Source organism: Delphinapterus leucas, chromosome 11, assembly GCF_059928025.1.
Source record: "Delphinapterus leucas isolate spDelLeu-1000000601 "Yukka" chromosome 11, BTC_Dleu_Yukka2, whole genome shotgun sequence".
In the NCBI taxonomy this organism is placed as follows: domain Eukaryota; kingdom Metazoa; phylum Chordata; class Mammalia; order Artiodactyla; family Monodontidae; genus Delphinapterus; species Delphinapterus leucas.
In genome coordinates this window covers 90,988,150-91,015,119 of record NC_143139.1, presented here as the reverse complement: position 1 = coordinate 91,015,119, position 26,970 = coordinate 90,988,150, and the positions used below count along the sequence as shown (strand labels likewise).

At 48.6% G+C, this 26,970-nt stretch overlaps 1 protein-coding gene across 1 annotated transcript; it reads right to left on the bottom strand.

Annotated features, from left to right (window-relative positions):
• Positions 1-15,461: 15,461 nt before the first annotated feature.
• On the bottom strand, positions 15,462-26,762 carry LOC111187813 (apolipoprotein L2-like). The gene is made up of 2 exons (XM_022599826.3): positions 26,684-26,762; positions 15,462-16,421 (listed from the first exon to the last, which is right to left on the bottom strand). Exon 2 carries the CDS (start codon positions 16,364-16,366, stop codon positions 15,560-15,562), a length of 807 nt encoding a protein of 268 aa, XP_022455534.2. The 5' UTR covers positions 16,367-16,421; positions 26,684-26,762; the 3' UTR covers positions 15,462-15,559.
• Positions 26,763-26,970: the final 208 nt, after the last annotated feature.

The window sequence follows — 26,970 nt, the reverse complement described above, 5'->3', positions numbered from 1 at the left end:
GCCATGTGTCTGGGGGTGTCTCTGCGCCGGAGCAGGTGGCCTAGAAGGGACTGTGCTTTGCTTGTGCAGCAGGCACCTACTTGGTGCAATTTCTAGAAGCTTCCAGGAATGCAGCTCGGCTGGGGCACAGGCTCCAGTAGGGAGTGACAGTCATGCAGAAAGGCAGGCTGGCCAGATTCAAGGATGCTAAGAGTGTCTCATAAATCTTGGTTCCTTTCAATTACTGAGTACCTACTATGTGATGGACACTGAGCTGGCCTGGGGGATAGAGATACAAGGCCCAGGCGCTAACTTCCAGAAGCTTTCTTCGTCATCAGACGATGCGAAGCCTGCCCTATGGAGATTCGTCCCAGGTGCCACAGAAGGGGGAATGAGGGAGTCGGTGCCGAGGCCTGTGGGTACTGGGGCAGGGGCTCTTCACAGGACTGTCAGAGCCTTTGTTCCTTCCTTCTTCATTCTCTGAACAAAGGCTGAGCATAGACCAGGCCCCTTGCCAAGCGCTGGGAGTGCGAGGGCAGGGGAGACAGATGTCCCTGCAGTTGCAGGCAGGAGGGGGGGCAGGCAAAGGCTCTCCTTAGAGAAGGGGTTTGGTGCCCACTTGATTCAAGGTGTGGACTCAGGCAGCAGGTCTGCATGCGGGCCCTCGGGGCCACTGTGTGGCTGGCCAGATTGCTAAGGAGAGCTGCAGGCTCCTAGACAGGGCACCCACCAGGCCTCCAGCAGCCGACCCATCCAGCCTCCGAGCAGGTGCACTTTCGGGCCCTGGGAAGGGAGCTGCAGGAGGTGATGGGAGAGGCGGGTGGGCGCCAGCGCTGGAGCCTGGGGTGCTGCTTCCCTTAGAGGCTCCGGGTGGGGGGCCTTCCTCGCCTCTCCCAGCTTGCGGTGTCTTCAGCCTTCCTTGGCTTGTGGCTGCATCACTCCAATCTCTGTCTCTGTCTTTCCGTGGCCTTCTCCCCCTGCTCTGCTGTCTCTCTGTGTCTCTTATAAGGATGCTAGTTGTTGGATTTAGTGCCCACTTAGATAATCATTGTTGATCTCAAGATGTTTAACTTAAAGGATTTCCAAACACCCTTTTCCACATAAGGTCACATTCACAGGTTGCAGAGATTAGGTCACGGACATACATCTTTTTTTGCGGGGGAGCACCCATTTAACCCACTACAGGACCCAACAAATATCGGTTCTCCCCCCTTAAGATCCTCTGGCTTGACTGTTCACCTTGTGCAGGGGAAGTACTGGACCAGGTGCCAACCTCTGCCCACCAAGGGGGTGCAGTCCCCAGGGTTGCCTGACCACCCACCATGCATGAGCATGAGAGCCCAGGGGCTACTGATTCCAAAGTCCCCTGTGGAAGGGAGGGCGTCTTTGCTCCGTCTCCAGCTGTCCACGTGCTCTCTGTGGAGGCTAAAGCTTGCTAATGCCCCTCCTCCTCCCAGCCTCTCTCTCATTACTCTTGGTCATCCCTCCTCACTGCTGGGCCCTGAGGTGGACCGTTCACCCTGGTCCCAGCATGTTCTCACCTCTTCACTTGCGTCCACTGTGCTGTCAACTTTCCCACTGGTCTTCGACCGGTGGCATTAGAGACCTCCTCATCCCTAATTCTGACCAGTTGCTTATTTTTCCAAACAATTCCAAATCTTCCACCCAGACTATGGTTATGAACACAAAAGCTGGCTTCTGCGCATGGCCGGCAAGTGTCTGGCACAGTGGTTCTGTGCTGAGAACGTTAATCCTATGTGGTCGGTGCCAGGTCATTGCACAGGGCCATCTATAGGCAAGTGAAACTAGATTAATCACGAAAGAAGAGGGTAGAACTCATCACCTAGATTCCATCTTATTTCTCCTGGGGACCCCAGTGGGCTTTGCCAGTGCCACCACTTTGACTTGTGGTATTGGAAGAGTCAGGGGTTTTTTTGGGGTTTTTTGCAGTCCACGGGCCTCTCACTGCTGTGGCCTCTCCCGTTGCGGAGCACAGGCTCAGCGGCCATGGCTCACGGGCCCAGCCGCTCCACGGCATGTGGGATCTTCCAGGACCGGGGCACGAGCCCGTGTCCCCTGCATCGGCAGGTGGACTCTCAACCACTGCGCCACCAGGGAAGCCCGGAAGAGCCAGTTTTTTAAAATTAGTTTATCAGTTAAATCTTGATTACTAATGGAAATGAAAGGGCGGGCATATGGATAACTAAAAATCGATGAACCGATGGAAGGGAGACAAGGTGGTGAAATAGAACGACCTTGAGCTCACTTCCCCTCATGAGCACACCAGAAATCACAACTAACTGCTGAACAGCTATCAATGAAAAAGACTGGGATCTACCGGAAAAAGATACTATGCATCCACAGACATAAAGGAGAAACCACAATGAGACAGTAGAAGGGGTGCACTTGAGATATAATCAAATCCCATCTCACCCAGGTGGGTGACTCACAAACTGGAGAATAATTATGTTGCAGAAGTTCTCCCACAGGAGCGAGAGCTCTGAGCCCCATGCCAGGCTCCCCAGCACAGGGGCCTGTCATTGGGAGGAGGAGCCCCTAGATAGTTTGGCTTTGAAGGCCAGTGGGGCTTGATTGCAGGAGCTCCGCAGGACTGAGGGAAACAGTCTCCACTCTTGGAGGGTGCCCACAAGGTCTGGCGTGCACTGGGACTCAAGGCAAAGACAGTGATTCCATAGGAGCCTGGGCCAGACCTACCTGCTGGTCTTGGAGGGTCTCCTGGGGAGGCGGGGGCAGCTGTGGTTCTCTCTGGGGTCGTAAAATCTGGTGGCGGACATAGCAGGGAGTGTTCACCTACATGAACTCTGGCTGGAGGCAGACATCTTGGGTCCTTGGCCCCGAGACCTGGCCTCACCCCAGTGCTGGGATGCCTTAGGCCAAACAGCAAACAGGGCAGGAATACAGAACCACCTTGTCTTTAGACGGGCTACCTAAGGAATTCCTGAGCCCATAGCCATCTCTAGACACACCCCTTGATACAGCCCTGCTCACCAGAGGTCCAAGACCCAGCTCCACTCACCAATGGGCAGGTACCAGCCCCTCCCACCAGGAAGCCTGCACAAGGATCTAGACCAGCCTCACCCACCCAGGGGCAGACACCAGAAGCAAGAAACTACAATCCTGCAGCCTGTGGAACTGAGTGCACATACACACTCGGAACCTACCCTAGGACCAGCTGGTTCCTGGCCCTTGGGTGATGAGAGGGGAGGATACTGCTGGGACACAGAGGGCATCCCTATAGAGGGCCACTTCTCCAAGGTCAAGAAATGTAACTCACCCACTACATACATAAAAATATAAACAGAAATTTAAACAAAATGAGACAGCAAAGAAATATCTTACAGATGAAGGAACAAGATAAAATCCCAGAAGAATTAAGTGACATGGAGATAGGCAATCTACCCAAGAAAGAGTTCAGAGTGATGATCGTACAGATGATCCAAGAACTTGGGAAAAGAATGGATGAACAGAGCGAGAAGTTACAAGAAATTTTTAGGAAAGATAAAGAACAACCAGAGTTGAAGAATACAATAACTGAAATGAAAAATATACTAGAAGGAGTCAATAGCAGAATAAATGAGGCAAAAGAATGAATCGGTAATCTGGAAGACAGAGTGGTAGAAATCACTGCTGTGGAACAGAATAAAGGAAAAAGAATGAAAAGAAATGAGGACAGTTTAAGAGACCTCTGGGACAATGTCAGAGGCACCAACATTTGCATTAGAGGGGTCCCAGAAGGAGAAGAGAGAGAAAGGGCCTCAGAAAATATTTGATGAGATAATAGCTGAAAACTTCCCTAACATGGGAAAGAAGAGAGTCACCCAAGTTCAGGAAGTGCATAGAGTCCCATACAGGGTTAACCCAGGGAGGAAAACGCTGAGACATGTAGTAATCAAATTGACAAAAATGAAAGACAAAGAGAAAATATTAAAAGCAACAAGGGAAAAGCAACAAATAATATACAAGGGAATCCTCATAAGATTATCAGCTGATTTTTCAGCAGAAACTCTGCAGGCCAGATGGGAGTGGTACAATATATTTAAAGTGATGAAAGGGAAAAACCTACAACCAAGAATACTCTTCCTAGCAAGACTCTCGTTTGGATTTGATGGAGAGATAAAAAGCTTTACAGACAAGGAAAAGCTAAAAGAATTCAGCACCAACAATCCATCTTTACAACAAATGCTAAAGGAATTTTTCTAAGGGAAGAGAAAAGGCCACAACTAGAAACAAGAAAATTATGAATGGAAAAGCTCACCAGTAAAGGCAAACATATATTAAAGGTAGGAAATCATTCACATACAAATATGATATCAAAGCCAGTAATCGTGATAGGAGGAGAGTACAAAGGCAGGATATTTAAAATGCATTTGAAATTAAGAGCTCAGCAACTTAAAATGATTTTATGCTATACCAAAACCTCAGGGTAACGACAAACCAAAAATCTATAATAGATATGCACACAAAAAAGGAATCCAAACGCAACACTAAAGATAGTTATCAAATCATAAGAGAACAAAAGAGGGAAAAGGAAAAGAAAGACCTATAAAAACAAATCCAGGGCTTCCCTGGTGGTGCAGTGGTTGAGAGTCCGCCTGCCGATGCAGGGGACGCGGGTTCGTGCCCCGGTCCAGGAAGATCCCACGTGCCGCGGAGCGGCTGGGCCCGTGAGCCATGGCCTCTGGGCCTGCGCATCCGGAGCCTGTGCTCCGCAACGGGAGAGGCCACAACAGTGAGAGGCCCGTGTACCGCGAAAAAAAAAAAAACAAATCCAAAACAATTAACAAAATGGCAATGAGAACATACATATTGATAATTACCTTAAATGTAAACAGATTAATTGCTCCAACCAATAGACATAGACTGGCTGAGTGGATACAAAAACAAGACCCATATATATGCTGTCTAAAAGAGACCCACTTTAGATCTAGAGACATACAGACTGAAAGTGAGGGGATGGAAAAAGGTATTCCGTGCAAATGGAAATCAAAAGAAAGCTGGAGTAGCAATACTTATATCAGACAAAATAGACTTTATTTTATTTTTTAAAATTTTATTTATTTATTTATTGGCTGTGTCGGGTTTTAGTTGTGGCACACGGGATCTTCGTTGCAGCATGTGGGATCTTTTGTTGTGGTGCATGGGCTCTTTGTTGTGGCACACAGGCTTCTCTCTAGTTGTGGCATGTGGGCTTAGTTGCACTGTGGCATGTGGGATCTTAGTTTCTCAACCAGGGATCGAACCCACGTCCCCCGCATTGGAAGGCAGATACTTAACCACTAGACCACCAGGGAAGTCCCAAAATAGACTTTAAAATAAAGACTGTTACAAGAGACAAAGAAGGACACTGCATATGATCAAGGGATCAATGCAAGAAAATATAACAATGGTAAATTTATATGCACCCAAGATAGGAGCACCTCAATACATAAGGCAAATGTTATCAGACATAAAAGGAGACATTGACGGTAACACAGTAATAGTGGGGGAGTTTGAGTCACCAGTTACGCCAACGGACAGATCATCCATTGACAGAAAATTAATAAGGAAACACAGGCCTTAAATCACACATTAGTCCAGACGGACTTAACTGATATTTATAGAGCATTCCATCTGAAAGCGGCAGAATACCCATTCTTTTTTTTTTTTTTTTTTTTGCGGTACGTGGACCTCTCACTGTTGCGGCCTCTCCCGCTGCGGAGCACAGGCTCCGGACGCGCAGGCCCAGCGGCCACAGTTCATGGGCCCAGCCGCTCTGCGGCATGTGGGATCCTCCCAGACCAGGGCATGAACCCGTGTCCCCTGCATCGGCAGGCGGACTCTCAACCACTGCGCCACCAGGGAAGCCCAGAACACACATTCTTTTCAGGTGTTCATGCAACTTTCTCCAGGATAGATCACATGCTGGGTCACAAAGCAAGCCTCGGTAAATTTTAGAAAACTGAAATCATATCAAGCATCCTTTCCAACCACGATGCTGTGATATTAGAAATCAACTACAAGAAATAAACTGCAAAAAACACAAACATCTGGAAGCTAAACAATATGCTATTAAACAACCAATGGATCATTGAGGACATCAAAGAGGAGATCAAAAAATACCTACAGACAAATGAAAGTGAAAACACGGTGATCCAGAACCTAAGGACACAGCAAAACAGTCCTCAGAGGGAAGTTTATAGCAATACAAATTTACCTCAGGAAACAAGAGACGTCTTAAATAAATAACCTTACACCTAAAGCAGCTACAGAGAGAAGAACAAACAAAACTCAAAGTTAGTAAAAGGAAAGAAATCATAAAGATCGGAGCAGAAATAAATGAAATAGATACTAAAAAAACAATAGAAAAGTTCAGTGAAACTAAAACCTGGTTCTTGGAAAAGATAAAGAAAATTGATAACCCTTTAGCCAGACTCATCAAGAAAAAAAGGGAGATCAATCAAATCAAATCAAAATCAAATTAATAAAGTCAGAAATGAAAAAGGAGAAGTTACAACCGACACCACAGAAATACAAAGGACCATAAGAGACTACTACAAGCAACTATATGCCAATAAAATGGACAACCAAGAAGAAATGGACAAATTCTTAGAAAGGTATAATCTCCCAAGACTGAACTGGGAAGAAATAGAAAATATGAACAGACCAATTACGAGAACTGAAATTGGATCACTAATTTAAAAATTCCCAACAAACAAAAGTCCAGGACCAGATAGCTTCACAGGTAAATTCTACCAAACATTTAGAGGCACCATAACACCTATCCTTCTGAAACTATTCCAAAAAATTGCAGAGGAAGGAACACTTCCAAACTCACTTTCTGAGGCTACCATCATCCTGGAACCAGACAAAGATAGCACCAAAAAAGAAAATTACAGGTCAATATCACTGATGAACACAGATGCAAAAATCCTCAACAAAAGACTAGCAAACAGAATCCAATGATACATTAGAAGGATCATGCACCATGATCAAGTGGGATTTATCCCAGGCATGCAAGGATTTTTCAATATCTTCAAATCAATCAGTGTGCTATACCACATCAACAAATTGAAGAATAAAAACCATATGATCATCTCAATAGATGCAGGAAAAGCTTTTGATAAAATTCAACATCCATGTATGATAAAAACTCTTCAGAAAGTGGGCATAAAGGGAAGCTACCTCAACATAATAAAGGCCATATATGACAAACCCACAGCTAACATCATACTCAATGGTAAAAAGCTGAAAGCATTTCCTCTAAGATCCAGTCTTAAATGTAAGACCGATACTAGAAAAGTCCTAGATGAAAATATAGGGAGAACAACTCAGACATAAATTGCAGCAATATTTTTTGGTTCTGTCTCCTAGAGTAAAGGAAATAAAAATAAACAAATGGGACATAATTAAACTTAAAAGATTTTGCACAGCAAAGGAAACCATAAATAAAACAAAAAGACAACCTACAAAATGGGAGAAAATATTTGCAAACGATGGGACCAACAAGGGATTAATTTCCAAAATGTACAAGCAGCTAATACAACTCAGTATAAAAAAAAACAAAGAACACAATCAAAAAATGGGCAGAGGATCTAGACATTTCTCCGAAGAAGAAATACAGATGGCCAACAGGCACATGAAAAGATGCTCAACATCACTAATTATCAGAGAAATCAAATCAAAACTACAATGAGGTATCACCTCACATCAGTCAGAATGTCTATCATCAAAAAATCTACAAATAATAAATGCTTGAGGGGGTGTGGAGGTAAAAGAACCCTCCTACACAGTTGGTGGAAATGTAAATTGGTACAGCCACTATGGAGAACAATATGGAGGTTCCTTAAAAAACTAAAAATAGAGTTACCGTATGATCCTGCAATACCCGTCCTGGGCATATATCTGGAGAAAACTCTAATTTGAAAAGATCCATGCACCCCAGTGTTCATTGCAGCACTATTTACAACAGCCAAGACATGGAAGCAACCTAAGTGTCCATCGACAGATGAATGGATAAATATGTGGTATTTATATATGCAATGGAGTATTACTCAGCCATGAAAAAGAATGAAATAATGCCATTTGCATTATTTCATGGATGGACCTAGAGATTATCATACTAAGTGAAGTAAGCCAGACAGAGAAAGAGAAATGTCATAGGATATCACTTATATGTGGAATCTAAACAAGAAAGAGAGAGAGATACCAATGAACTTATTTACAAACCAGAAAGAGTCTCACAGACATAGAAAACAAATTTATGGTTACCAAAGCGGGAGGGATGTGGAGGGATAAATTAGGAGTTTGGGATTAGCAGGTACACACTACTATATATAAAAGACATAAACAACAAGGTCTTAGTGTCTAGCACAGGGAACTATATTCAATATCTTGTAATAAACTATAATAGAAAAGAAAAAAAAAGAATTTCTGGATGTGCTTGGGGGAGGGTGGGCAGGGGCTTTCCCAAGAGTCTGTTACAAGTCAGGGCCCCAGGGGGACTCTTCCCCATGGCTTGTGGGGAGCTGACCACTTCCCCCCTGGGCCCAGCCAGCTTCCTCCAAATTCTACGGCTGGGCCATTACCCATCAGGCCATCAGTGGCCATGACGGTGATGTTTATTGGTCAATTCGATGTGGTGCTGGCCCCTGGCCTGAAGCCTCACAGCGCAGACGCAAAGAAAACCCAAAAGAAAACCTGCGACGTGTGGGAAATTCAAGTTTCCTCGGGGCCTCGTCTGCCTGGTCTCTGGAGGTTTCTGCCTGTCTGTTGGCCTTTGTCTAAGACTCTCTGTCTTTTTCTCACACCTCTTTCTACTTCGTCTCTAACGTGCTCTCCCTCTCCTGTTTCTCTGACGCTTTTCTCCTGCCTCTTCCTCTCTGCATCTCATGCTCTCCAATCTTCTGTCACCCTCTGTCTCCGGTTCTCGCCTCTGCCTCTTTTTCTCTTTCTCTCCCAACCCCCTCTGCCTCCCTTCCCCTTTGCCCTGTCCTTCCTCTTCTCCATGCCTGCCTTCCTCTCTCTCCCCTTCTCCTCTTCCTCCCTCCTTCCTCCCCCATCCCTGACCCCTCTCCCCAGGAGCTCCTGTGCAGAGACCCAGCCGGCCTCTCTGAGAGACAAGGCTCCCCAGGGGCCCAGCAGGAAATGCAGTTTCCCCTCTGACCCTGGCAGCTGGCCTGGGGGGATGCAGCATGCCTCCCTCCCGCTCCACTCAGGCAGCCTGTTCAGGCTCCCGGGGCTCAGGAGGGAGGATCTCACTTTTGAGGGGCTCTGAGGACCGCCTTTCCCAGGAGGGTGGAGAGCAGGGAGCTGGGCTGGGGCCGGGGGAGGAGGGGAGGAGAAGCCCAAATTCACTGAGCACCTCCTGGGTATTGGCACTGCATCAGGGCCTGGGGGCGGGGGGAGCATCAATGGCTACAGTCCCTTTCCAGAAAGACAGAAGGACCCATAAGGGCAAGGAACTGGGGGGCGGGGTGGCACAAACCAAAGCCTGGGGGCAAAGAGAGGTCTCTGCAGAGCTGGGGCTTCCGGGCCATCCAGGCGGGGAAGAACCACCCGCATGGGTTTGCGCTGTTCTTAATATATTTTTACATCCGCTGGATGACCCTTAGGAGAGGCGGTGTGGTGGTTAGAAAACGTCCAGGGGTCAGAGTCAGAGGTCTGGCTTCCGATTCAATATCCACCTTGCTGCCTGCATGACCTTGGACATGTCCCATGACCTCTCCCAGCCTGTTTCTTCATGTATGAAGTAGGTGCAAAAGACCTGCTCACTGCAGTGTTACAGAGTAGATGGGGGGATTAAAGGAGGGGTTATTGGAGAGAGCTCAGAGCCCTGACCCTTGAACCTCGGCCCCGTAGCCACCTCTTCATTGCCTCCTGGGTACCCTCTGTCCAACTGTGGTGACAGGGGCGTGAAATCCCTGCAAAATGTCAAGTTTGTATTTAGTGTCTTTTATAGGCTCTGCTCTGCACCTGCCCCCCTTCCTGATCTCCTAGTTTCATAGAGATCTTTTTTAAAAATTTATTTTATTGAAGTACAGTGATTTACAATGTTGTGTTAATTTCTGCTGTACAGCAAAGTGACGGTTTTATATATGTAGATATTCGTACATATATTCTTTTTCGTACTCTTTGCCATTATGGTTTATCACAGGTTGGTGAACACAGTTCTCTGTGCTGTACAGTAGGACCTTGTTCTTTATCCATTCTCTGTATCACAGTTTGCATCTGCTAATCCCAACCTCCCCCTCCATCCCTCCCCCACCCCACCTCCCCCTCCCCTTGACAACCACAAGTCTGTTCTCATAGGGATCTTTTGTAGAGGAGTGGTCCCAGCACAAGCAGCATCAGAACCACCTGGGAACTTGTTAGGGCACTTGTTAGTTAGTTAGTTAGTTAGGCCCCTCCCCAGACTAACTAAAGCAGAAACTCTGGGGTGGGGACCCTAGGTTCTAAGGAGCCCTGCAGGGGCTTCCAATGTTCAGTCAATTTGAGAACCCTGGGATGGAGCATCTTCTCGAGGACCCCCACCTGCAAGGTAGATACGGTAACAGTATCCCCGTGGCACAGGTGAGGTTGTGAGGCTCAGGGAGGTGACTGGCTCACCCAAGGCCACGCAGGTAAGAGGTGGTAGAGCTCAGATTGGAACCCGAGAAAAGTCAGTGCTCTTTCCACGTCGCCCTGCACCTCCACCCCTGGAGACTTCCCTTCACAGTGCCACCTGGACACAGGGCCCAGGGCACAGGTGCTTCCAGGGAAGTTCCACCCAGCCACTCCCAGGGCACAGCCCTGCCCAGGGACCTCTCCCTCTTCACCTGCCATGTGTCACTTGGTGCAGGGCCCTGCATTCGGCTCCAGTCTCAGGCTCTGATAACTAATTTACACTCAAGTAGAAATGGCTGATAATTCCTTCAGGGGTGCCTGCTGCTTTTTAGGGGCTGTTCATGGTAACCAGGAAGAAAGAGAGCTCATGGCAGGGTTCCAGCCTCCTTGTCAGGAACGCGTGTGTGTTTTTGTGGGAGGGCTGTGGACCTCCAAGCACAGGCAGAATGGTGTCAATGGTGTCGTGGAAACAGCACAGGCCCTGCCACAGCTGGGTCATCCCTGCCTAGGAGCCTGGGGCAAGCCACTTCATTTCCCTAAACCTTCATTTGCTTACCTGTAAACAGGCAGGATTCCTACATCTGGTTCCCTTAGGAGGGTCCATGAGATAGGCTTTATCAGGTGGCCCTCCCCTCCCCAGATTGCCCTGGCAGGCTGCTGTGAGCAGAGCCCAACCAGGGCAGAGTCACCCCATGTTATAATGTAGGCAGGTCTCTTCCTGGGACAGCACTTAGTGCCACCCATCTGTGCCACCTGCCAAAGGACTGCCCAGGGTCTGAGTGCCGGGCAATCCCTGCTTCTGGAAGCCTTTTGTGTTGCTGGTCTGAGCTCCAGGCGAGCCCTGGGCTGGGAGTCAGGGCCCTTAATGTCTGCAGGGAGATGTCATCAGGGAAGGCTTCCTGGAGGAGGTGGTACCGCAAAAGAAAAGTACTCAGAAGTACCTCCCTGCAGACATACATATAGAATGACCCCCCACCCCACCCCCACGCTTCTTTCCTTGCTCTAGTAATCCCCCCCCTTTCAGATCTGTCGGGAGGTTTTCATTGCTCCTAGCACAGTGCCTGGCACACCCAATAAATGGGGGTTGAATTCATTTGAATTCCAGTCAATCAGGAGAGGTAAGAGAAAGAGAGATGAAAGGGGTACCAGCGGCTTTACAGAGATGGGGGCCACAGCTGGAAGGGGCTCCTTTCCAGGAAGGCCTGCAGATGGCAAACAGCTGGCCGAGGGTGTCTGTGACTCACCCCACTCCCACAGGCTGCTGGATGCTGCAGTCAGGCTGAGACAGGAGTCAAAGGCCTAAAAGAATTTTGATAAGGACAACACAAGCCCTGGAGTATTTCCAGAATGCAGGAGGTTAAGCGTGCGGGGAGCTGGGTCAGGACAAAGCTGGGTCAGGGCAAAACTGCCTGATTATGTTACTTATTTAATTTGTTTGCCTGGGTAAAATATTCACGTGGTACAAAATTCAAAAGGTACAAAGAAGGCACCTTGAAAAGTCTCCCACTCTCCCATTCCTGCCACCCAGGCCCGCTCCCCAGAGGCAGCCTGTGTTTCCAGTTGCTTCTACAGACATCCTTCCTCTCCTTTTCTCCACTTTTTTTTTTTTTTGCTGTATGCGAGCCTCTCTCTGTTGTGGCCTCTCCCGCTGCGGAGCACAGGCTCCGGATGCGCAGGCTCAGCGGCCATGGCTCATGGGCCCAACCGCTCCGTGGCATGTGGGATCTTCCCGGACTGGGGCAAGAACCCGTGTCCCCTGCATCGGCAGGCGGACTCTCAACCACTGCGCCACCAGGGAAGACCCCTCCCTTGACCTTTGATGCTCATCGTGACCCTGCCTCAGCCCACCTGTCCCAGCTCATCTCCTGATACTCTGGCCGCCACCCTAACAGGCCACCCCCTTCCTTGCCTCCACACTTCCCTGCTGGGACACTTTGGGTCAAGTGGAAAAAGTCAGGTAGAAGAACTAGGTCCAAATATCCGTTCTGTTACCTGCTGTGTGACCTTGGGCAAGTCACTTCACCCCTCTGAGTCTCCCTTTCCTCAGCTGTAAAGTGAAGAAAGGTCTAAAGCCTAAGTCTCAGCCTAGCGCCTGCCTGCCACACTATAGACTAATTAATGTGCGATATTTGAAGGAAGGAAGGAAGGAAGAGGGGTATTTATTGTGCCCCCAACATGACACTGAGGAAGACACTGTGGATAGTGTGGTGAACACGCTGCTTCGCTGGAGATTTTTCTCGAATGGGCTGCGGATGTGGTTAATGGCAGCAGGCGGTCAAGCAACTGGGGCTTTGCAACTGTGAGCAGGATTCCACCCCCACCCCCACCCCCCACCCCCCGAAGCAGAGCCAATGACCCTGGGCTAGGAATGAGGGTGGGGAATTACCCTAATGTGACAGCCGAGGAAAGGAGACCTTCCCAACCCGCCCTCCCCCACCTCCCACCCCATTCACTCAGCTGCAAGTGGTGGGAGCCTGAATTCTCCTTTTACAGGCCACCCTGGCTCTCCCTTGCGTCCCTAGCACTTAGCAGTTGGAGGAGGCGAGGCCGGGGGCCCTCAGAGAAGGAGGTGAAAGGAGAGGCCTTCACAGGCCTCACCCCACAGCGAGGCCCAGCCCAGCGGCCCTTGGCAGTGCCCCAGGCTCAGGTGTGCCCCTCGGCAGGATAGGCCTGGCTGGGCCTCTCTCCTGCCACTCTCTGTGGGATGAAGGGCAGAGCAAACGCGCCCCAGTCTCGCTGGTCCCGCCTGGACTCTCCACCTGCCAGCGCTTCTCAAACCAGCAGCACCTGATGTAAAAGGAGCGGGAGGGCGCGGGGAGGGGAGGAAGGAGGGGGCCGCGGCTCAAGGACTAACCAGAGGTCCCCTCGACAATCCCTTCGGGTCTCCATTGTTTTCTTCAGAAACCTTGGGAATTTTGCTTTCCACTCCCTAGTACCTCAGTGTTGGTTTTCCTAGAACCCGATTCCTTCCCCTCCTGCCACGAAGGGTGGGAATAAACCTGACTGCAGAGAGGGTACCATTCCTTTCTAGCCGTGGCATCCCTCACGCCCTGGCACAGCCCCTGTCCCACAGACACCCTCCTCCCTCCATACAAGCCAGCCTTTCCTTCCTCTCTTCCCAGATCTTACCCCGCAACGCGTCACCGAAGTCCTCTGAACCCCGACCTCCACTGTGCATCACGGTCATTTGTTTCTCTGGCTGCCTCAGCCTCCACAGTGGCCTCCCTCGAGGGCGGGGCCGCAGACTGCCTCCCTTTGTGCCCCGGCCCTCAGCACAGGCCTAGCGCTTAGGTGGACCATGCGGGGGAGGGATGAGAGAATGAATGAATGAATGAGCGGGAAGGGTGGTCGGCCTCCCAGAGGTGTTCCCGTCCTAATCCGGGAAACCTGCGAATATGCTGCCTTATAAGGCAGAAGGAACCTTGCGGCTGTGTTTAAGTTAAAGATGCAGCGATGGGAAGAAATTCCGCTGCGGACCACAGCTTCAGCCTGGGCCTGAACGTTCTGCAGGCCCTTCCTGATGGCCTGGCTTGCCGATTTCAGACCCGTCTGGACAGCTCCCACAGCTGCAGGACCCAGGTCCTTACCATCGGTCCATCCATCACTCAGTACTGTCCACTGAAAAAGAGCACACCCTGAAAGGTGAGAATTATGTTATATTCTGTGACCTTACTGAGACCACAGCCCGGGAGGCAGCCCCGCGGGTAGCTCTGAGGGACTATTGCAAAGAAGTAAAGGAGGAGCCAGGATATAGGAGTTTTTGCTGAAAACAAACGAACAACAAACGAACAACAAAAAACACATGTAGTCGAACATCAAAAGATTACTGCTAACCAGAAACTTACGGTTTCCAAAGGGGAAGGGGCATGGAGCGATAGGCTAGGAGTTTGGGATTAACATATACCCACTACTATATATAAAATAAATAATCAACAAGGACCTACAGTATAGCACAGGGAACTCTACTCAGTATTTTGTAATAAACTATAAGGGAAAAGAATCTGAAAAAGAATATATATATATATATTCTTTTTATATATGTAAATGAATCACTGTGCTGTATACCTGAAACACTATATATATATATATATATATAATATTTTTTTATTTATTTGTTTGCACCAGGTCTTAGTTGTGGCATGCAAACTCTTAGTTGTGGCATGCATGTGGGATCTAGTTCCATGACGTGGGATCTAGTTCCATGACCAGGGATCGAACCCAGGCCCCCTGCATTGGGGAGCACAGTCTTATCCACTGCGGCACCAGGGAAGTCCCACTGACACAATGTTGTAAATCAACTCTAATAAAAAAAATCCATGAACACAAAAGCCAGAAATTTCTGTGTTCGCTTTCTGTCTGTGGTCCCCTTGGGATGATGGAGGCCTTTGGTGAAATGCTCCGAGGGGCAACATGGAGGGATAAAGAAATATAAGAGCAAGAGAGATCACATCTGATGGTATGTCACAGCATCTCCCATCTACACACCAACAACAGGCATTTAGAGAGACAGAGGATGAGGTCAGGGCTGGGTCAATAAACTTGGCTCCCTGATCATGGGATTGTTGGGGAAATAAAAAGGTTTTAGTTTCCTATTAAGGTTTTTAAAAACTACTGCAGTGGAAATTGATCTAGAGAGATGAACACAAAAGGTGACATTTATTCTGTGATTTTTTGAAATAATTTTTGAACAGGGGTACTTGAAGTTTTGTGACTCAACTCGAGCCAAGAGGGAGAATTTAGAGATGAAAATTACAGGTTTTGAATACAAGAGGGTTTAAGGGTTTCTCTTCCTCTAGGAAAATGGCATAGTCCAGCCAACAGACCAAAACAAGAGTCAGGGAGAACAGCCCAGCTTCCCCACTTCTATCTTTTTATCTCACTCTCTTTTTCCCTCTAACAAGGTGCCTCTGCACCTTGGCCCTGCACGTGTCCCTGGTCCCTGCACAGCTCAGGGGGTGGGGGGGGGTGGAGTCCAGCCCTACTGCAGACTCTCATAGATGCCGGTGAGCACCTCCAAATTCTTCTCCAGCTCCCGGGCCTTCTGCCTCAGCCTTTCAGCCGACTCCGTCTTTGCCCCCTCATGCAAGTGCTTTGCCTCTTTCACCAGGAAGGCCACTTCCATCAGAAGGGAGAGACCTGCATTGGCCACACCCTGAATCCGGGCCTTTTTGGTCATTGCCAGTGCCGTGCCTCCAAAGGCTTTCTGCACCTGCTTGCCACGTTTGGCTGAGACTTGCCCGGTGGTCGTGAAGCGCTTAGCACTGGCTGCTAAACCAGGGTTGCCTTTGGCCACCTTGATGGCACGGACGTTGCTCTCAATGTCTTGCATGGCTTGGAAGAATTTCTCTACAGAGGAAGTAAACGGGTCTGTGCTGTTAGGTACAACCCCCTCAAACACCTCCTCTTTGTTGTCGGCAGTTGACGTATAGCGACTGGCTTCGGTTTCTAATGCCAACGTGCTTACACGTTCCACGATGGTGGTGGATGCACCGGCCACAGCAGCCGCTGCTCCCAGCCCTAACCCAGTGGCTAAGAGTGCCAGACTGGCCCCCGCTGTCACGGGTGCCAGAGACAGACCAAGGATGGTCAGGACACCAGACACAGTGCCCGCAGAGGCGGCTGCCACATGGGAGATGGTGCAGTCCCTGTGGAGCTTGTCAGCCTTGTCTGCGAGAGCATAGAGCTTTGTTATGCCCTCCTCAAGCTCCTCCTTCACCCGAGGATACTCCTCCAAAAATCTCTCCCTGTCCAGCTGGTCTTCTTGGAGTGTGTCTTGATCACCCATGGCCAAGTCTGTTTTCCGCTCATTCAGATATTCATTTAGTGCTTCTGCCTCCTCTCTGTAACAATGAAGGTCAAGGGATTAGAAAGATAGATTGCTTGTCCATAAAATAGGCTCAACAAGATCTATCCTACATAAATTATAGAGATTTTATTATAAATCAAATAGAAAAGAATTTTACAAATTTTTTTTCAACATTAAACATGTTTTGTACCTTGTAGATGCTCCATATACTTATTCAATCATGGAATAAATAAAAAAAGGTCATCTTAGGATACTCTCTCTTTTTCTTTCTATCCTTATCTTTATTTAAAAAAATTTTTTTTAACATTTTTATTGAAGTATAACTGCTTTACAGTGTTGTGTTAGTTTCTGCTGTATAACAAAGTGAATCAGCTGTATGTATACATATATCCCCGTATCCCCTCCCCCTTGCATCTTCCTTCAACCCTCCCTGTCCCACCCCTCTAGGTGGTCACAAAGCACCGAGCTGATCTCCCTGTGCTATGCAGCTGCTTCCCACTGGCTATCTATTTTACATTTGATAGTGTGTATATGTCCATGCCACTCTCTCACCTTGTCCCAGCTTACCCTTCCCACTCCCCATATCCTCAAGTCCATTCTCTACATCTGCGTCTTTATTCCTGTCCTGCCCCTAGGTTCATCAGAACCTTTTTTTTTTTATATTCCATAAATATGTGTTAGCATACGGTATTTGTTTTTCTCTTTCTGACTTATTTCACTCTCTATGACAGTCTCTAGGTCCATCCACCTCACTACAAATAACTCAATTTTGTTTCTTTTCATGGCTGAGTAATATTCCATTGTATATATGTGCCACATCTTCTTTATCCATTCATCTGTGGACAAGGACACTCTTAAGGTAGGGATTTGATAAAGACGCCTCAGAGGCAGGTCAACACAATCACTTCCAAAGAGTAGGCAGAGTGGGAACTCCACAGAGAAGCACAGAGAAGTGGGATTGGAGCAGAAAAACCTTCATTCAGAGAACCTTAGTGCGTAGTGAGGAGTCAACCTGCTCTTTGCCCTTGGCTACTGGGAAGTGGTCCCTGAGCCCCTAGAATATTCTGGCTGATAGGAGTGTCCTCGTCTGCCTGGGCCTCTGGCCACTGGACAGTCTAACAGGGTGACATGTGATGGGGCCTCTGGGTCACGTGGTATCACATGTGACCTCTGGAGGAGCTGGACACTAGGGCATTAGTCTGACCTCCGGGAGGGCAGGAGACAACAGCTCAGCTGACTCCATACGCTGAGGGTCCTGTTGAAAAAGGTTCACTCCTCGGTCAAGTTTCAGTCAGGCTCTTCTGAGCCCTCTTCTCCAATAGGCCTCAACCTCCGCCCTTTGTGTCCTGTCCTTCACGGCCTGTCTTGCCCAGTCTCAGCAAAACTTCGTCCAAGTCAGTTTAGTGAGAAGCCTTCCCACTGTTTAGATCTTATCATGTTTGATATCTGATGAAACTCCTCATCTCCCACCTTTGATGCACACGTCCTTTACTTGCTTTTAGCAAGAATCCCGTCCGCAAATCTCAACAAGAACCCCCCTGCCCTCGATGTCTCCTCTCAGTGATTTTCCATCCCACGCCCCTCACTCTGATCATTGGCTACCAATCCCCACTCATTTTGCTGTGTTCGGACGTGCGTCCATCTGTCTCCTCTGCTGCGATGGTCTTCACGCCTATCACGATAGTCCTGAAGAGACTCTTCCTTATCGTTTTAACAAGAGTCAGAATATACTTCTTTAAACAGGGTGAACGCCCCTGGCGGGCAGTGCTCCGTGTGCCCTGCCACACACTGAATCCAGGACAGGGACACGGCCTGAGGACAATGGAAGCTTCCTGTGTGAAACCCGCCCAGACTCTGCCCTGTGGCTGATGGGAACCGGCATCCTTCCCTGTAATAAACCGTAACTGGGATCGTGACAGTTTTCAGGGAGTTCTGTGCCTCCTTCTAGGGAATTCTCACACCTGATGGTAGCTTTGGGGATCTCCCAAATTTGCCATTGGGGTCAAATGTAAGGACAGTCCTGGGGACCGTGCCTCAGACTTTGAGGAACGGCTAGCTCTGCGTACTTAGAATTACAAAAAAAACAAACCCAAACTCACAGATAAAAGTGACCTTAACGATCATTTTGCCTGGCAGCTGCTGTCTTCCAAGCCTGATGCCCTTGGCCTTCCCAGCTGAAGGTCACTAGGTCCATCGACTGCCCCAGTTGACTGGGAAGCAGGTGATATGCTATTAACCCTCATTCCCCTTGGACTCTCCAGCCCGCCTCACTGATTCCTGACCCATCGCCCAGCACCCCCGACCTCTCAGGGGTCACCAGCCTAACTCATACCTTAGCTGGTGACAACTTCACATGCCTGCACACCAAGGCCATGTGCGACTTTATGGAACCTCTCAAAGATTCAAGAGACTTTAGGAAACATCCACATGAACTGCTAAGCCTGGAGAGACCTGCGTTCGCACAAGCTGGTGGAGGAAGACTTTTGCTCTTTGGTGGGGACTTGTGAAGTCTCGTCAGAATCCCTCAGATCACACAAAATCGGCAGCCACTCATTGTGATGCTGGAGGTCTCACTAAGCCACACGGCCTTCCCACTGGTCAGGGCTACTCTATGGAGATTGGAAGAGGGTCCCAGATGGCAATGGAGAACCCCAGGTCCCAGGCAGGGTGTGGAGGACACAGTCACCCAGGGCCCTCTATGCTCAGCATGAGGGGATCGAGTCAGGGAGGGAAGAAATGTCCCCTCTCCCACTCACAGGACCTCTGCTAGGGTCACAGCCCCTTCAGTTTTGTGTCCTAGGGACCCATTCGCCTCACTCTAGTCCTGGCTCTGCTGCCCAAGCCTTCCTACCAGTCCTCCAACCTGGACCCCTCTGCTCCATCCTGACCCCTGGGTCTGACCCTGGTCCAGGCCTCCCTGGGCCTTTGGACGAGATGACTGCACTTGGTTCCCCGCCTCTGACCCTGCAGTTCACTCTGAGTCCATCAGATTGAATTGCTATTCCCACTGGACACATGACAAATCTGAGACTCCAACTCTTAAGCTCAGAGTCCCAGAGCTGGGCAGGGGTAGAGTCAGGATCCAACCCAGCTCCATGCAATTCCACTCCAGCCTCTCTGCCTTATGGGCCAGCAGGATCCTGCAGTGTTGGTACACTTCCTAAGATGGGGAATAAAAGGGCTCCAGCCAGAATCCCCGGGAACGCAAACTGGTGGTGTCAGGATTTTCTGACTTGTCCTAAATAGAGTCCTGCTTGGGCCTCATCTCTAGGAAAAAGGCTCTTTGGCCCCATCTCTTCCCAGCAAGCTTTTTAAAAGTTAATATTAATTGAGCACCTACTATGTGTCAGCCATCATGCTAAGCACTTTGCATACATTTTCTCAATTTCCTCACAATAAAATTGAACAGATGAAGAAACTAAGGCAGAGACTAGCTCAGCAACTTGTCCAAGGTCGTAACATGCCCCTTCCTTGCAGGTTTCATCTCTTCTCAACCTGAGGCTCTTCACTGCCAGCAAATGACAAGGAGTAAACATTCCCCACGGAAACTTGAGAAGGAACATCCTCGACCCCAACCACAGGGTCCTGCCTGGAAGAGGTGTGTCTGCCAGGAGGAAACGAGCCTGGGGCATGGGGATGTGGGTGACATTTCTGCTGCATCCCTGCAGGTTACCTGGGCAAATCAGCCTCAGCCACAAATCTCTTCCAGCCTTCGTCTTCAGTGAGCAGGTGTTGCACTTTTTCCCTGCTCACTCTCTCCCGGAAATACTTAATGACATCTTTTTCTTTTTCCTGCTTCACTGAGGGAGAAAGGAACCCAGGGCTTACATGGAGGGAACCCACAGCACTAACTTTGCAGGCAGTTAGATAGAGCCGGATCTTGCTGCTGAGATGAGGACCTCCGGGAGGCCTCACTCCGATTAATATTCTCTGGGGTCTGAGGTTCTCTGTTAGTCCAGCAGTTTGTACTCGGAGGTCCCACCACAGGAGCTCAGACTCGACCTCTGGCCTGGGAACCAAGATCTCACAAGCTTTGCGGTGTGGTAAAAAAAAAAAAAGAAAAGAAAAGAAGAAAGGAGTAGTACAATGTCAAAGAATCAAAAACAAAATAAAAATAGAAAGATAAGAAATACATTAGGAAAAATAAAACTATAATTGAAACAACTGCAACAAGGTAAAATAAAACCACAACAGAAAAAAGAAAAAAAAAAGGGGGGGGGAACAAGCCAAAAGGAGAGAACAATAACAAAGTATAAAGAATAAAATTAAAAAAATAAAAGATTTATTAGGAAAAATAAAAATATAAAAGAATCATCAACAATGAATCAACAAGGTAAAACAGAACCCTAATCTAATAGAGGAAAGGAATAAAAGTCTTGGCTATGGGGGCGGAGTTTAGGCAGGGGTGGAACTTAGGCAGGGGTGGGGTTTAGGGTGGGTCGGGAAGTGGGGGGGTGACGTTTGAGCGTGGGGCGGGGCCTAGTGGGAGGGGATATAGGGATATACTATGCATATAGCTGATTCACTTTGTTATACAGCAGAAATTAACACAACATTGTAAATCAATTATACTCCAAAAAAGATGTTAAAGGAAAAAAGAAAAGAAAACAGTATTTAAAACATCACAAAAATGTAAACCCTCTCATTTTTTTAAAAAATCTAAAGTAAATTTATTTATGTGCAAGTCCTGGCTTTCCAATTTTGATTATTTTGGAGACTTTTTAAAATTGAAGTACACCTCATATACAATATTAAATAATTTATAGGTGTAAAATACAGTGATTCAAAAATTTTTAAGTTTGTATTTCATTTATAGTCATTATAAAATAATTTTTATCTTTTAAAATAAAACACTTTAAATATGAGAAGTAAATGTACTTGTTAACCAATATAAAAATTAAATTACACTGCTAGAAGTTGGGAGGTGAAGTCACTGAAGGGAGGGGGAGGATTAATACTTCATTTTTCAAAGTGGGGAGTCAAGAAGTACAGGTTCAGGCTTCCCTGGTGGCGCAGTGGTTGAGAGTCCGCCTGCCGATGCAGGGGACACGGGTTCGTGCGCCGGTCCGGGAAGATCCCACATGCTGCGGAGCGGCTGGGCCCGTGAGCCCTGGCCGCTGAGCCTGTGTGTCTGGCGCAACAGAAGAGGCCACAACAGTGAGAGGCCCGCGTACCGCAAAAAAAAAAAAAAAAAAGAAGTACTGGCTCCATTTGAGGGCCTAAGAAATGAAGGTGTAAATAAAGTGCTTACAACTACAAAGTTTTCTATTAGAGGATATAAAACTAGTGATATAATGATACTAGGAGAAGGTAGGGAGGGATATAAGAAAAAGTAGGAAAATGAATGAAATCATTATCTTTCCTGGTAAAGTAAATAAATAATATCAAAATTTTTAAATCAAGAAAAAGAAAAAGACAATCCCTAATATCTATTAGCTATTGTGGTTGACGACTCCCCACTTTGTACCAGGCACCATTCTAAGTGCTTGGTATGCCTTCACTCACTTTTAGTTCTCACAACGACCCTGTAAGGAAGGAAACTGAAGCTCAGAGAGGTTAAGTAATTTACTCAAAGCACCCAGCTTGCGCTAGGGCAGGAATTCAAGTCCAGGTTCCTGTCTCCAGAGCACACGCTCACCCTACTCTCTCTCCCAATGTAATAATATCACTTAGAGAGATCGATTAACTGTCTAAAGGAAAAGCTCTTCCTTGGGAGGTAATGAGCAGAGCCCTCTGTATGAATTGGTTTGTTTTAACCATAAGCACTTATTACTTTGTATTTTTTTAACTTTAAGGAAGCAGAAGTCACTTTAGTAGGTAAGCCACAAGAATGGGTTGGTTTCAGGCACCACCACCTTAAGGATGATGGAAGGAGCTGGATCAAGTGCCAGTAAGAAATGAGCCTGATGTGTCCTGATGTGACAACGGTCAGTATAGGAGACACGTTCGTGTTGATGAAACCGAGTTCTCTAAGAAAAGTAGGGATAGGAACAGGGGTTCAAGCAGAATATCGGAGTGAACTGTCACCTTAAACAGATACATTTTCCAGCCGCATCTTGCCCACCCACATAGGCACCCATGGGCTTCTGTCCACTCAAGGGAAGCAAGACTCCTTGTAGGGGAAGTGAATTCCACAGGCCGGCATACCTGCTACTCCAAAGGCAAGGATGCTCTCGAAGATGTTCAGAGCAGTGTTTAGAAGGGGCACCCACGTATAATAATAATAATAATAATAATAGATAATGATGACTATGATCATGTTTTTAGGGCGGGTTGAGTCTGTGAAAGGCCATGAGTTCATAATAATATTCAAATGAGAAGAGTTTAGATAAAGCGTGTCCAAAGAGGTAGATATAAAGGTCAAAAAAGGTAGCTATGCTCCAAAGAGGTGAGTATAACGGGAAATATTTCACTCTTAATTGAATTTAATAAGAAGAGGAGTTTTAAAGTGTATGGGGATATTCCCTTCTGTTTATTTACATGACTATTTATAAAGGATTGAGGAAGAAAACAAAGAAACAGCCTCTGACATCCCAGGCCGGCCTGGGATCACAACAGGGCGATGCTATTCTCCGGTTGGATGTAAAGACTCTCAGAGAACACCAGCCTCAGACCACGGAGCCCTGAGAGCATGAGGAAATGAGACAGCAAACACCCATCACTGTGATGCCACCAACACAACACCCCCTCCCTTGGCTGCAAAGCATGACTGTCCTTCTTTACCGATTATACCTTTCTCCTCACTCTGTCTCCCCTCTCCATAGATGGATTTACTGAGACACCTTCAGTGTGAACTGCCCCCCATTCTCTGCAGCACCCGATCTACAGAGGCCCCATTTCCTTAGAGCCTCCCCCAAATGACCTGACCTAAGCCCCAATCCTAGAATCTTTCTTTCTAACACCTTCTTTCTGCGATGCCCAGGGTTCTCCCTCAGGAAGAGTAACAAACAGCTTGTCCACTATGGGAGTGTGCCTGAGGCTGCAGGCACTGACAGTGTGGGTGGAGAGAATACACACAGGCAGGCCGCCAGGGGTAAGGATGCCTAAAGTAGGTTCCTCTCCCTTTCCCTTTCCAAGCCGCCCTTGCTCTGCTCACTCCCTGGCTGGTCCCTTTCCAGCTCCTGTGCTTTGTTCTCAGACTTGATCTTAACAACACAGTGTTCCTGTGTCCTTGGATGCTTTCCTGCCCACCTGCTCTCATGCAGTTCCACCTCCTCCAAAGCCACTCGCCTCCCCCCTCGGCCCTTCTGCCTCTCGTCTCGGGCCTGGACATCAGGTATGTGTTGCTGGGCGGGCCTGGACATCAGGTATGTGTTGCTGGGCCCCTCCGCGGCGAGGGGTGACTGTATGACCCAGTCCTGGCTAACAAGGCACAGAAGAACTCAGCAGAGGGGGGCCTGGAGACTCCCTGCTGTAAGGGACAGGTGGGAGAGGAGAGCTGGCTCGTCCCCTGCCTCCTTCTCTGCCTTCTCTGCCTCGAAGCTGCACGAACCCGGGAGCCAGGGCAGCCAATTGAAATCGTGAAACACAGGGACCAGGAGGCAAGGGGGGGCGGAGGAGGGCTCGGGCAGAAAGGCTGGATCCTGGATGACTCCAAACACCTGTAAACGGGGCTGCGCCCTCGACCTCCTCCTTCGGTCCTTCTCTGCCGCTCTCGGCCGGCCCTGACCCTCGGGTGCAGCCCCAGCTGGGTGTGGATGCTGGACGGTGCTCCCTCCTGCTGGATTACTCTCCTCCGTTAGCCTCCGGTCGATAACTTCCCGGAATAGTTGTTGGTGGGAGAAGCCTGTCCCCACCCAACTGCATAGCCAGGCAAGGCCTCCCCTCCCTGGGAGCCGACAGAGATTCTCACCAAGCACCTCCCTGCATGTAGCTGCAGGGCATCCTGCTTGGTCAGGGAAAGGAGGGGTTAAGACAGGATCAAGTTCAGAGTCCTTAGCCCAGCCTCCAGGCCCTCCTACTGCTCTAGTTCCGGTCTTCTCACCACTTCCTGCTTCCCTGGGCCTGGTCCAGGTGCCTGGAGGACTCCCAGCTGCCTGGCCTCGGATTCCCCCCCAGCCCCCGGGCGTTTGCTCGGACTGTTCCTCCCCCTGCAGTGCCTTTCCCCACCTGCTTCACCAGGTGAAATGTTACTGTTCTTGGAGGCCCAGCGCCTCCTGCCGCTGCTTCCTCCCCCCAATTCCTCCACCGGCTCCCAGGGAATGTCGCACTTTCCTGGTCGTGGTTCTATTTGTGTGGAGTTTCTTCAGCTCTGAGCACCCCTCGGGGCCCTGTCTGTCGTCTGCTGCACCTTCTGCTCTAGGGCCTCCGCGGCCCCTCCGCCCTCCCGGGCACAGCCTGGCTAAAATACGAGGTGTGGGACCCGTTAGGGGGACATGAGACAACCAGCTTCTCCGTGACACGGCACAACCCCTGTTTCACCTGCGTGAAATTAGAAAGAAAGGGAGGGGGAAGGGGGAATAGAAAGAGGAAGAGGTGGAGGAGAAACAAAAAGCTTCTAATCAATGAAGGATTTAATCCCAAAGGGATCTGATTTAACCAGAAAGAAAAAACTACAAAGGTACTAAAAGAAACATTGAATATAATGTTGATTTATGGAAACCTTTCTAATTCACACAGAAATCCCACAAGCTATAAAAGAAGTTCTGATCTATTTGACCTCTTGAAAATTAAAAATTGTAAAGGACACCGTAAACCAGGTCAGAAAACAATCAGAGACCGGCAGGCACTGTTTGCAATACTTACAGTAGACAAAGTCAATATCCCCAACACACAGAGAGCCTACAAATCCACAGGAAAAGGCTGAAACCAGTTTTTAAAAAATGGGTAAGAGATACGAACAAACAATTCCAGGGGAGGTGACTTGCCCAGGGTCACAGAGCTCTCGGTAGGCAGAGTGGAGGCCAACAGCAGACCTTGTGACACAGGTATGTCACGGGTGGGGATGTGATTTTAATAACCCAAAAGTTTCTAGGTGTGTCTCTGCCTGTATAAACGCATAGATCTAAGCTCACGCCCTACCCCCCGTTATAGTCACATGTGATAAAAGAATTTTCACATATTGAGATATAGGGAGGTGATTCTGGCTTATACATGAGTTTAATTGAATTTATGCTAACAAAAACATTTGTTTTGCCCTATCAAACATATACCATACATCGATTTTAGTTATTAAAGAAGACAGTGCATTGACCAGAAGTAAAGAATGTCCCCGTTAAAAATAAGATGAAATGCCTCCCTTCCTGGGAAGCCAGTGCAGTATTCCTTCCATGTTAGGATTTCCTTCCTAGGTTCCAAGGCCATACTGACTTGCTGTGTACATGCTGTTCTGTATTTTGTGAAACCTTGAAGAAAACTATCCCTGACTCGTCTGATGGTCTTTGTTTTGACAAGATGTAAACCTGTGCTGAAAACCATGCTTCTCCAGAGCGGTGCCTCACAGTTATCTGAGAGGCTGTCTTCTGGGCTAGAGGCCTCAGTTAGTTCAAAGAAAATCCTTTTCTACTCCTATTAAACATTTTTTATTGATTATTTTCTTTGACACAGGTGTACAGTTTGACTTTTCATCTCAAGATTGCACAACAGCAAACACGGTGCAGGTCTCTGCAGCCAGGTCATCCCACTTCCTCAGCGGGGCCATCTTCCCCGCACAGGGCCACCCGTCACTCACATCCTGAGCAGTGGGCCCGGTGAGCACCTGAAGACAAAGCCCTGCATCCCCCTGCTTGGTCTCCTGGCCCTCCCCTCTCAGGCCTCAGTATCTCCCCAGGGCCTGGTACTGAGCAGGCACTCAGAGACAGGGTGGGTGAACAAACCTTGATCCCTTGTATCTCCGAAGAAATCCCTGAGCCCCTTCAGCGTCACCACAGCGCCCTGGCGGCTGCTTCAAGGTGGCCAGGCCACAGGAGGAGAGGTTCTGACATTCATACCCTCCTCCACCCACTCTGCTTCCTCCAAATTTCCCGAAGGACTGAGTAACCGCCAACACCCACCTTCCTCCTGGGGTCACCACTCATGTCTCATGTCTCACCACTGCATTTCAAGCTGAGCTCACCTGAGCAGGTGTCGCCCTCCCTCTGCACTGTTTAAGGGCCCAGGGGGCGGGAGGAAGCTGTCAGACAAACCTGCCTCCAAATCCAGGCTCTGCCCCTGCTTCACCTGCCACCTCGGGCCCATGACCTCATCTCTCTGAGCTTTGATCTCCCTTCTTCTGTAAATCAGGGACAGTCATACTTTTCTCAGACAGTTGTCCTGAGGATGGGGAGATGGGTGGGGATCCTACACCCCCCTGCTTACCCAGGAATCTTCCTCTGGCCGAGTGTGAACAAGATCCAGTTGTTCTCAGCTGTGCAGATGCAGCCACTAGCTGTGCGTCTCTGCAATAACCACACACACCCGCTGGGCCCAGATATACCTGGAGAAGCAAAAAGGAAAGTGAAAGCCCTTACCTCTGAGTCACTCAGGTCAAACAAACACTCTGCCCACTAGGCCTCACCCTGGGCTATTCTCACCCTGATGCTGACCCCCATAGAGAAACAAGTCCAGCCCTGACATTCCAGGTCCTACTGGGCTCGGCACATCTT